General features: G+C 44.1%; 1 protein-coding gene across 4 annotated transcripts in view; it reads right to left on the bottom strand.

The window, feature by feature from the left end:
- The window catches only part of Blvra (biliverdin reductase A), a 23,977-nt gene that overhangs the window by 6,567 nt on the left and 5,300 nt on the right, over window positions 1–12,110 (bottom strand). For 3 of the 4 annotated variants that reach the window (XM_021155624.1, XM_021155625.2, XM_029469253.1), the window contains 4 exons: window positions 9,586–9,713; window positions 7,376–7,494; window positions 4,675–4,794; window positions 3,856–3,953 (listed from right to left, as the gene is read on the bottom strand). In XM_021155624.1, the coding sequence (XP_021011283.1) occupies window positions 3,856–3,953; window positions 4,675–4,794; window positions 7,376–7,494; window positions 9,586–9,597 (349 nt within the window). In that variant the 5' untranslated portion in view covers window positions 9,598–9,713. Of the gene's footprint in view, window positions 1–3,855; window positions 3,954–4,674; window positions 4,795–7,375; window positions 7,495–9,585; window positions 9,714–9,863; window positions 9,973–12,110 lie in introns of those variants that run through there. The other variant, XM_021155626.2, reaches the window with a different exon arrangement.

The raw sequence follows: 12,110 nt of genomic DNA, 5'->3' as shown, positions 1-12,110 counted from the left end.
ACCTGCCTCTGCCTCCCGAGTGCTGGGATTAAAGACGTGCGCCACCATGCCCGGCCCTTTTACTTTTCTTGTGCTTTTAGTATCACATGAAAGAATTGCAGCCATATAAAATGAAAGAGTAATTTTTTCATTAAATGATATTTGGAGATGTAGATAATCACATGCAAAATACTATACTACACACTTATCAAAATCGACTCACAATATATTATTAAATACTTAATTATAAGCTCAAAAGTTAGGGAACAATAATGAAAACATATGGTAAGTGCTTGAGAACAGTGGTTCTGTTGCTGTGAAAAAATAAAATCACCAAAAATAACTTTGCAAGAGTTTAAGATTCCATCACAGTAGGAGGCATGGCGGTAGGCAGCAATCATAGCAGCAGGCACAGCAGCAGGCACCATGCACAGCAGCAGGCAGTGGGCACAGCAGCAGGCAGTGGGCACAGCAGCAGGTACGGTAGTAGTCTACAGGCATCAGGCATGGCAGCAAAGCAGGAAGCCGAGTAAGCACATTTTAACCAAACACACACACACACACACACACCAGGAAAAGTGGTAATGATAATAAAAATTTAAAATAGGCAATATGCATAGAAATTTCTCTAAAGAAGACAAACAAATGGCCAGCAGCTACAGGAAAAATATGTTCAACATTTATCATTAAGGAAATAGAAATATAACCCACAAATGAAATATCACCTCATTCCATTTAGAATGGCTACTGTAAAAATAAGGCCTAAAAGATGCTGGCAAGGATGTGAGCTGAAGGAAAGGCTTACTGTCATGGAAAACAGGCGGAAGATCCTCACAGGGTTCAGAAGAGACCTAACGTGACCTACCAATTCCACTACTACTTCTGTAAACCACAGAAAACAGATTGTCAAAGGGACATCTGCACGGCCTTGTTTGTCTCAGCACTATTTCAGAGTGTTAGCTATAGACTCAGAACACATAGACTGCAGCACCTGCCCACAACAGAACACTGTTCTTCCACAGTGAGGCTGAGGCCCTGCCGAGGCCTAGAGAGTATTGTGTTAAGCAAAATTGAAATGAGCCGGTGCAGAATGGAAGAAGCCGATCTTACAGGAGATGGGGGAGGGAGACGGGAGAAGCCAGGCACTGAGTACAGATTTAAAAGGGATATCTGGTGCACCAGTCCAATCTGATGAGTCCCTGCTTAGCCTCGGTCCCACATCCTGTCCACCAATCCAGTTTGGTTAGCCCAACAGACCCTATCCTGTCCATTCCATATCTAAACTGGCCTAGCCTAGTCTGGTCTGGAAAGTTCCCTGGACCCTAGCCTGCCTGCCTGCCTGCCTGCCTGCCTGCCTGCCTGCCTGCTCTCTCCCTAATCCCCAGTTCTAAACCAGGCCACACAACTGTGCACCAACTCAACCTAACCCACAGGCCTAACTTTGGTGGCATAGACTATCTATCTGCCAGCCTTGTTACCCTGCTCAGTGGTCAAGAATCTTTCCGGACCCTGCTCTCCTCACTCCCAGGCATAGCTTGGGTAATACATCTTGCATGCCAGGCCAAACAGATGCAGCCAATATATACTGTTTGATTGCTTTCTTGTCGCTGCTTTCTTGCTTACCACTGAGTCGGAATGCTCCCATTCCTCCCATCCAAAACCAACCCAACTCCTGTACCTGATACAAACATACTTTCATTCAACAGAGGCAGCCTTGAATCTCATACTAGACACACAGTCAAGGAAGGGAAATCCACATGCCCAGGTCTCCCTGGAAAATCCAGAATATGGAAGACTAAGACAGCCCTCCCCTGAAAAGCCACCAGTTCTACAGAAGTTTTCTCTGGTGAGAATTACTTAAATGAATCCCAGGATGCTGAGTTAGAATTTTTTTTTATCTTTATTTTTGTTTAATGTGTATGGGTGTTTTGAGTGCATGTATGTTATATCTATGTACCACATGTGTGGAGGTCAGAAGAGGATATCAAAAGCCCTGTGATTGGATTTACAGAGGGTTGTACAGGTGCTCAGAATCAAACCTAAGTCCTGGGGAAGAGCAACCATTTCTCATGACTGCTAAGCATCTCTCCAGTTACAGGACATAAATTAAAAGAATAATCAAACTTACACAACTGATAGAGTTTTAAAAAGACATAATGCCGGGCGTGGTGGCGCACGCCTTTAATCCCAGCACTCGGGAGGCAGAGGCAGGTGGATTTCTGAGTTCGAGGCCAGCCTGGTCTACAAAGTGAGTTCCAGGACAGCCAAGGCTACACGGAGAAACCCTGTCTCGAAAAACCAAAAAAAATTAAAAAATAAAAAAAAATAAAAATAAAAAATAAAAAGACATAAGCAGGGGTTGGAGAGATGGCTCAGCGGTTAAGAGCACTGGCTTCTCTTCTAGAGGACCTGGGTTCAATTCCCACCCACAAGGCAGCTTGCAACTGTCTAGACATAACTTTAGTTCTAGGGAATCCGACACCCTCACACAGACATACATGCAGGCAAACACCAATGCACATAAATAAAAATAAATAAAAACAGGAAGAGTTAAGCAAACAGCTCAATGAACTTGAAGAGACCAGTAATAAACACTGGAGCGATACACAAGAAAACACAAACTAAGGCTGAACAAAATAACAAGAATAATTAGGAACTTGAAAATGGGATTCAGTAAAGAGTCAGAAATACTGAAGAAAACTCAGGCTAAAATGAAGATAGAATTGAAAAACGTAAAACCCAATTAGAAAACTCAGGGGAAAGCCGTAAAGTGGAATGGGTAAAATAGAGGATAGACTGTCAGGACTTTGGGCCTCTCCAAACTGTTCTTAGTCCTGCTACCTGGAGAACAAGAAACTCTCAGACACCAAATGAATACAGCTGCTCAACTCTGGACTTCTAACATCCAGCAGTCTGAGCTATGAGCTACATAAACCTCTTTTTTTCATAGATTACTAATCTTAGCAAACAAAGATCTCTAATCCCCAAACTTTTTATAAGAACTAAACATATGGTATGTTTAAGTTTCCTAGCATACAGTGAACCTTTAATAAATACTTATTAAATTAGTATAACAAGGAAACTATATAGTATACATATAAGACAACCACTTACATTGATTTGGGAATTTTTCCATTATTAAGTTGTTGCAGGATATTTGATCACACTGAGAACCCTGACATTGTGCTATTTACTGGAAAAACCCATTTCTAGTTGTGGTGTGGCTCAGCCTTAACACATACCTTTAATCCAGTAGTTTTCTGCTTGAGTATTGTCAACAGGATTAAATAAAGTCAACCATAGGTCAAGAGGAGGAACAAGCAACCAGTGGACAGGAAGTGAACATAGGATTATTAAGAAAAAAGCACAGAGAGTAAAAGAGAGTCAGAAGGATGGGTAGAGAGAGACACACAGGAAGTAGAAGGGAGGGTCATTCAGTTTGAAGGAGCTTTTTGGAGATAGGGGATTCATTCTGGGATGTCAGCTGAGAAGGAATGACAGCTGGGTGCTTCCTCTACCTCTCTGAGCTAGTAGGCTTTCAACCCAGCACCTGGCTTCAATGGTAAAATCCAATGATTAAGATTTTGTTAAAAAAACCAAAACCCGACAGTAAGTATCTGAGGTACAAGTACAATATCAACATCATGCCACTGTGACATGTGGCAACCAATCTACTGTTTCATTAGAACAAAGCTAAGAGTCCACAGACTCCTCTGCATTTTTCTCATCCACACACCTCCCTATGCATCCGCAGCCTGGGGCAGGAGGGAGATGGGAACTCAGTAGCAAAGCTGATGCACATGAGGCAGCTTGCTGGAAAGGCAGTGACATCACCCTAGAAACTCAGGAGGCAGACAGAGTCAGAGAAAACATCACCTTTCTGTGCAGCCAGCTCCCACAGCTCCTGCGCTGCCGCAAATGACAATGCCATGGGGTATTCCACGAGGACATGCTTGCCAGCCTGAAGAAACTGCCTTTGAAAACAAAAACACAGGGAAATGACACTTCAAATAAACACGTAAATGCCCTGTAGAAACACAAGTCTGCAAATGCACGAGAGCCTGTGTACCAGTGTCACAAACAGCCAAGACCCAGTGCCCTTGCAAAGTAAAGAATGATCTATACCAAACTTGTCCAGTTGTAAGATCATTTCACTATTCATCAATATTCAAACTCTAGTTTACTTTCCATTACTGGGATAAACGCTGTGCTCAAAAGCAGCTTTGGGAGGAAAGGGTTTATTTCACGGGATCTCACTATGTAGCTCTGGCTGTCTTGGAATTCACTAGGCTGTCCTGAAACTGACAGCTCTGCTTGCTTCTGCCTTGTGATTGCTGGGGTTAAAGGCGTGCATAACCACATCCTGTTCCTGACAGTATTTTTTTAAGTACAGTATAGTTCCTGCAGTAATTTTTTTTGTGACTACACTGTCACTATCTTCAGACACACCAGAAGAGGGCATCAGATCCCATTACAGATGGTTGTGAGCCACATGTGGTTTCTCAGAATTGAACTCAGGACCTCTGGAAGAGAGGTCAGTGCTCTTAACAGCTAAGCCATCTCTCTAGCCCTCCTGACAGTAATTTTTAAAGGTCACAGGACAATGAGAATTTTCTGTGTTGACCATTAAGTCCCACTTGCATAGTTTTTAGCTTGCACATGTAAGGCAAAGCCTATCTGCATCAAGAAACCTACCTTATATAGTCTTCGTGGCTGGAACTCTCACTGCAAATATAGGCGACATCAACCTCTTGGCTGCGGAGAGCATCTTCCAAAGAAATCTGCCGGACATTATCAAGGCTCCCAAGTTCTCGTCTGTTTCAGAAATAACAAGCAGTCTTAAAAGTAGACAGAACTTGGGGCTGGTGAGATGGCTCAGTGGTTAAGAATACTGAGTTCAAATCCCAGCAACCACATGGTGGCTCACAGCCATCTGTAATGGGATCTGATGCCCTCTTCTGGTGTGTCTGAAGACAGCGCCAGTGTACTTCGATAGAATAAATAAATAACTCTTTAAGAAAGGCAGACAGAGCCAAGGCTTATATTAGATGAGCAGTACTCTCCTCCTCCCTCCCAACAATGCCCAGGGATGAGCTTTTGGAAAGTAAGAAACTCGTTTTCTCCTTCCTATTTCCTGGGTGTTTTCCACTGTAGAGGAAGGAAAGCAAGCAGCATTCGGGCTGAATTCAGGAGACCTGGAATAGAAGCCAACATGGCTACCAATGCTCTACAGAAACCACAAGTCTTCCAAGTTACTGCTCTAAAATAAAAAGAACCAGATCCTTGTAGTTCACACAAAAGGATCTTTGTGGTCATTTCTACTAAGCTCCTGATGAAATGTTGTGACTACCACAGCAAGCCAAACCTCACACTCACACCACCCTGGTACAAACCATCATATACTGCAAGCTCCTTCATGTACTTCAAGGCTTGCTGACCATCAGGAGAAAAAGCACACATCCCTGTCTCTGTTACAACTAAGCCGAGAGAGGCCATAATACCACAGCTGAGCAGTGGAGCCAGGGTGGAAAGCCAGGGGACTATCACTATGACAGAGAACACAGTAAAAGAGCCAGAGACAGGCTATTCTGTACTGGGCCCCAGTGCAAAAGCTGTAAGAGGAAGGATGCTGCCTCGGAGACACGGACAACCAACAGCAGCTTCAGCCAAGCGGGAATCTGCAAGCTACCCAATGCACATTGCTAGATTTGACTGGCACTTATTGTTTGCCTACTGTGTGCTGCACTGTGGGAGAAAACATGAAGAATGAGCTCATGGGGCTGGAGAGATGACTCAGTGGTTAAGAGCACTGACTGTTTTTCCAGAAGTCCTGAGTTCAACTTCCAGCAACCACATGGTGGCTCATAATGAAATCGGATGCCCTCTAAAATAAAATAAAGAATGAGCTCACATTCTGACAGAGGCATGGACACACACACACACATATATACAGTACCAACAACAGCAACAAAAAGACTAAGTGGGAATTATATAGGGGTGCCTGGAAATAGGGGGCCACCTCAAGTCAGTCAGACGGGAAGGACGTGTTCCTGTGTACTAAATATGAACCACCACAGTGGTTATTTATGACTTGTGAAAGTATTTATATGGCTGGGCACAGTGGCACACACCTTTACTCCCAGCACTTGAGAGGCAGAGGCAGGTGGATCTCTGTGAGTTCAAGGCCAGACTGACCTACACAGTGAGTTCCAGGAGAGCCAGGACTACAAAGAGAAATGCTGTCCCCCCCCCTAAAAAAAATCTGATTATCTGATGCTCTTCTGGAGCAACTGGACACAGAGATCTGCCTGAACTGTCACTGCCACCCCATCATACTCCCCCAGTACCTGTGTCTACTTCATAATTAATCTGCATTGCAGATGCTTGGCTGGGGAATAGGGTAGGAGCAGACCTGACCGTGAAGCAAAAATGAAGGCGAGGATTACATTTAGTTTCTATTCAGCTATAGTGAAAAGAATCCATACAGAAAAGTGCCATGAGGAGAGGCCCTTGTACCTGAGGGCATTTGATGCCCACTATAGGGGAATGCCAGTGCAGGAAGATGGGAGTGGGTGTGTGGGTGGGGAGCACCCTCATAGAGGCAGGGGGAGGGGGATGGGATGGGGGGTTTACGAAGGGGAGACCTGGAAAGGGGAAGATATTTGAAATATAAATATAGAAAATATCCAATCAAGAAAGAAAGAAAGAAAGAAAATGAAAAGTGCCATAAAAGCCAAAAGGGACTTGGAGCAGGGGTACAGGGAGATGGGAAGCCAAGGGGGAAAAAGTAAGTAAAACAAATTTTGCTTAAAAAATATCAGTGAGACTTAATAATTTCCATATTAACTTTAAATTTTTAATTAAAAAAAGAAAAAAAGTTAAGTTCAGGTTGATCACCAACCTGAAAAGAACATACAGTGTTAGAATCAAACACTAGTTTTTAAATGCAATTCTTGGGTTTTCCAGTTGTTAAGATTACTCAATCTTTCTATGTCTCTGATTTCTTATCTTAACCTGGAGTTGGTAATAGTGCTGAGAATGATATTATAATGTATGAAGCCCCGGGGTGACAGTTTTGAATGACAGAATGGCTAAATGACACACCTAGACTTCCTTCAGGCCAAACATACCATTCCCTCACTGTGTGCATTCTGTAGTAAAACATACTCATTGAATGCTCCTCTGTGTGAGGTCTGTACTGGGCATCACTCCCTGGACACGCAGCAATAGGCCCCTGACTTCAGCCCCCAGGCCTCTCCAAATTATAGAGTTTCTAGGGACCACTACTCTGCATGGTTCTCTGGGGACACTGGCTTTCCCTTACTCTGGGTCTAGGATGTCCATGCCCTCATTGTGATTTCCATGAATCACAGAGCACAAACCAAGTGGACCTTACCTGGACACAAATCCAATCAGGTTTAGGAATGCTGAAGAGTCTGGATCCTTCAAGTCCCTTATCCTCACAGAGCCAGCTCTGCCAACACCAACCACTACCACACCAAATTTCCTCTTTGGCTGAAATATCAAAGACCGATGTGGGGTTTAAAAACAGCCCAGCTATGCAATGAAGTGCATCAAAACCGAAGACCAGGTCAGGTTCTGGCAAGCAAGGGAAGCTGGCAACCCCAGACATACGAGAGTTAGGATAAGACTACCCTAGAAACCAAGTCTCAGACACCAGCGAACTAGACCCAAAGCTATTGGGAAAGGGCTCTGCCCATCTCTCTGTGTTGAAGACCTACTGCCCATTTGGATCTATCTACAACCACTTTTCCATAGACTTAGGAATTTTCTGCTATAAGTCACACCCAACCTGGCATGGTACCTCTACCCTACCTGACTCCAGGTTCTAGGGACAAGGGCTCTAATCAGCTGGGAGTCATAAGAGGCTGACAGACCAGGATACATAGGAAGACATCTCTTTATTCAACCTCAAGATCAGGTTGTTTTAAGTTCTTACCGTGGCTGAGTTCCTCTCTTCCTGTACCTTATATAGTATCTTTGTATCTTTAAATATACTGCTAGAGGACAGGTGTTAATAAATTATAGTGGAGAAAAGTCCATTTTAAAAGCTATATAGGGCTGGAGAGATGGCTCAGTGGTTAAGGGCACTGACTGCTTTACCAGAGGTCCTGAGTTCAATTCCCAGCAACCATATGGTGGCTCACAACCTTCTGTAATGGGATCTGATGCCCTCTTCTGGTGTGTCTGAAGACAGCAACAATGTACTCACATATATAAAAATAAATAAATCTTTTTTTAAAAAAGCTATATGACTGCTGGGCAGTGGTGGCACATGTCTTTAATCCCAGCACTTGGGAGGCAGAGGCAAGCGGATTTCTGAGTTCGAGGCCATCCTGCTTTACAGAGTGAGTTCCAGGACAGCCAGGTCTATACAGAAAAACCCTGTCTTGAAAAACCAAAAACAAAACAAAAATAAAACTATATAACTATAATACATTATAACCCCAAAACAGAAGTTACTGCCATGTTCATTAAACCCAGTTCCATTTATGTGCATATATATATATATATATATATATATATATATATATAACAATTGTAATTAATGAAAAAGAGACCATGAATTCGAGAGGCAATAATGGAGGGATGTGGGAGGGGTTGGAGGGGGAAATGATGCAATTATATTTTAATTAAAAAATTAAATTGCAAAACAAGTAAAATAAAAATAATTTGGATGAGAAAAAAAAAAAAAACCTGAATTTACTGTTAAAGTCACAAGCCAAGTCTGGAAGCCCATTCGCTATGTGGTCTAAATCTTAACAACTAAGTCAAGGAAGTAGATGATGGACCTCCAGCACGTAAGCCCATCTTAGGCTCCAATGAGTTTGGAGCCCAACTAAGACTTCCAACTAGGGTAAGCAACGGGATAATTATTGCATGGTCTGCAGTAGAGAAGAAAGGCCTGCTCCAAAAGATCCACCTGATCACCACAGCTGTGGGGGCAGATGAGCTCCTGGTTGGTGGCTAGAGTGAGTGACCCAGGAAGTTTCAGAAAAACATCCAAGAAGTGACCAGAGCAGAATGCTGTATCGTGGAGAAACTTCCAGAAGAATATGCCCAGTAGTAATTTAGCTTTTTGTGATTATAGGAAACATTTGAAATCATCAACATATCCGAACCCTGCTCATTCTACATGGACTGACTTAAGGGAGGTAGACATAGATAAGAGCCCAGGCGGTCCTAGCACCTCCCCTATCTCCCAGAGCCATGTGCTCATCAGTAGCCTAGAGGGGAAAAGCTTACTTGTTTGGGCTAAAGTTTCTAAACTCTTTGGGGTGTGTCGGGCGAGGGCAGAGGCTATTTTAAGTGGGTGAAATCACTGATTAGTAGGCCTTGTTGTATGGGCCTGGAAGGCAAAGCCCACTATGCCAGGAGCACACAGCACAGGAAGATTCCTCACTTCATGGCTAGGAACTGAAAGGGGCGGGGGAGGCGGCCTAGTGACCCACAGCAGGAACAGATAAAACTCAAGGGAGATAATTCTCCCTCTATCACCCACAGCCATGAGCAAGTGGGTAGCTTAGGGGACAGGTTTGGAAATGGCAGCAAAGGCATCCCTTACAGCCCCTGAGGGCAGCTCACCTCAGTATTCATCTTGGCCTCTTCAGTCAGTGTCCGTGAAGAGAGAGAGGGTCAGGATCTTGGGGTGCCAACTCTCTATGGATACTGTTTTCACGCCTGGCTTTAGATGTCAACACTGTAAGGGGGAGCTAAGAAGAGGAAACCGTTGTGTGCTAGGCTGAAAAGTGACACACAGACATCTACACCCCCAAAGGGAGCCCTGGGCACACCAAAGTACAACTGTACCAAAGTCAATTCGGTGACGCAGCAAGTATTTAACTGAACCACTTAAAACTCACCAACAGAAGTATGACGAGGTGTTAACTACAAGGAGCAGAAGTAATCAACAACACAGGTGCAGCCTCCAGACACACACAGCTTGCAGTGGACCGTGAGTTAATAATTTCTTTTCGCAGTATGGTTGATTACAAACTATTTTCCCCTTTTTTTCCACTGCCCTCAAGAATATTTCAAAGTTCCTGTTTTCTCCCACATTGTTAACATTTTATTTGCCTTGTGACCCTTTTTCTTCCCTCTTGGAGGAAATGTTGCAATTTGGAGAACATGCCTCAGAACAGGAACATCAGCTGAGGTCCCCAGATCAGATTTGCCTTGGCCATGTCGCAGGGCGTTTTCTTCATTGCTAATTGCTACAGTCCATCCACTGTGGGCAGTGTCATTCCTATGCAGGTAGACATAGGCTGTCCAAGAAAGCTAACTGCTAGGTGGTATGGTGCATGCCTTTAATCCCAGCACTTGGGAGGCAGAGGCAGAAAATCTCTGAGTTCTAGGCCAGCCTGCTCTATAGAGAAGCCAGGACTACACAGAGAACCCTGTTTGAAAAAGCAAAACAAAAGAGAAAGAGGTGGGGGGGGGGGCGGCCGGGAAGGAAAGAAAAGCAACTGAATGAGCCAGAGGAAGCAAGCTAGGAAACTGCCTTCCTCCAGTCTCTCCTAGAGTTCCTGGCTCCAGGCTTCTGCCTCAGCGTTCCTGACCTTACTTCCTGTCTTAGTCAGGGTTTCTATTCCTGTACAAACATCATGACCAAGAAGCAGTTGGGGAGGAAAGGGTTTATTTAGCTTACATTTTCCACATTGCTGTTCATCACCAAAGGATGTCAGGACTGGAACTCAAGCAGGTCAGAAATCAGAAACTGAAGCAGAAGCCATGGAGGGATGTTCTTTACTGGCTTGCTCTCCCTGGCTTGCTCAGAGACGGTCCCACCCACAAGGGGCCTTTCCCCCTTGATCACTAATTGAGAAAATGCCTTACAGCTGGATCTCGTGGAGGCATTGCCCCAACTGAAGCTCCTTTCTCTGTGATAGCTCCAGCTTGTGTCAAGTTGACACAAAACCAGCCAGCACACTTCCTTTAATAGACTGTGAAGGGCCTCTAGCCAGCCCATGCATAGCAAACACAGCTCTGACAAACCTTGCCCTTCTACCCCATTCCCTCTGCCTTGCTAAAAACCATTAGATTACATTCCTGATGCTAGCCCACACAGTCTATTTCCTTATATGGCCACTTCCTCCTCCTGAGACTGACTACCAAGATCCAACAAAGTATTGAAGACCAGCAATCAGAAGCCCCCTTTGGCTCACCTAATTAACATGCCCAGTTAAAATTAAACACCTCTTTTTGGCGGTGCTAGCACATGCCTTTAATCTCAGCACTTGGGAGGCAGAGGCAGGCAGATATCTCTGAGTTAGAAACCAACCTGATCTACAGAGTTCCAGGACAGCCAAAGCTACAGAGAAATGCTGTTGCAAAAAAAAAAAAAAAAAAAAAAAAAAAAAAAAAGAAAGAAAAAGAAAAAAGAAACAATCAAACAAAAACAAAGCAAAACAACAACAAACATTTAACACCTCATCCTAACACAGGGTCCCCCTTTACCTTTATAAACTACCATTTTTCTGAGTCACATCTGTCCATCTGTCTCTATCCAGACCTCCCTAGTACTCCATCTCTTGTCTGTTTGTCTGTCTCTGTCTCTCCCTCTCTCTCTGTTTCTAGCTCTCTAAAATGTATATGAGTATACTGTTGCTCTCTTCAGACACACCAGAAGAAGGCATCAGATCCCATTACAGAAGGTTGTGAGCCACCATGTGGTTGCTGGGAATTGAACTCAGGACCTCTGGAAGAGCAGTCAGTGCTCTCTTTTTTTTTTTTTTATTGAATATTTTCTTTAATTACAATTCCAATGTTGTCCCCTTTCCTGGTTTCCCCTCTGAAAAACACCCTCCTCCTAGCCCCTCTTCCCTTCCCCTGCTCAGCAACCCACCCACTCTTGCTTCCTGTCCCTGGCATTCCCCCACACTGAGGCATAGAGCCTTCATAGGATACAGGGCCTCTCCCCACCATTGATGTCCGACTAAGCCATCCTTTGTTACATATGCAGCTGAAGCCATGAGTCCCACCATGTGTGTTCAACATCCTTAGTCATCAGGGAAATGCAAATCAAAACAATCCTGAGATTCCACCTCACACCAGTCAGAATGGCTAAGATCAAAAATTCAGGTGACAGCAGATGCTGGTGAGGATGTGGA

This window comes from Mus caroli, chromosome 2 (assembly GCF_900094665.2).
Source record: "Mus caroli chromosome 2, CAROLI_EIJ_v1.1, whole genome shotgun sequence".
Lineage (NCBI taxonomy): Eukaryota > Metazoa > Chordata > Mammalia > Rodentia > Muridae > Mus > Mus caroli.
The sequence above is the reverse complement of the archived record's forward strand: the minus strand, read 5'-3'. Positions and strand labels throughout refer to the sequence as shown.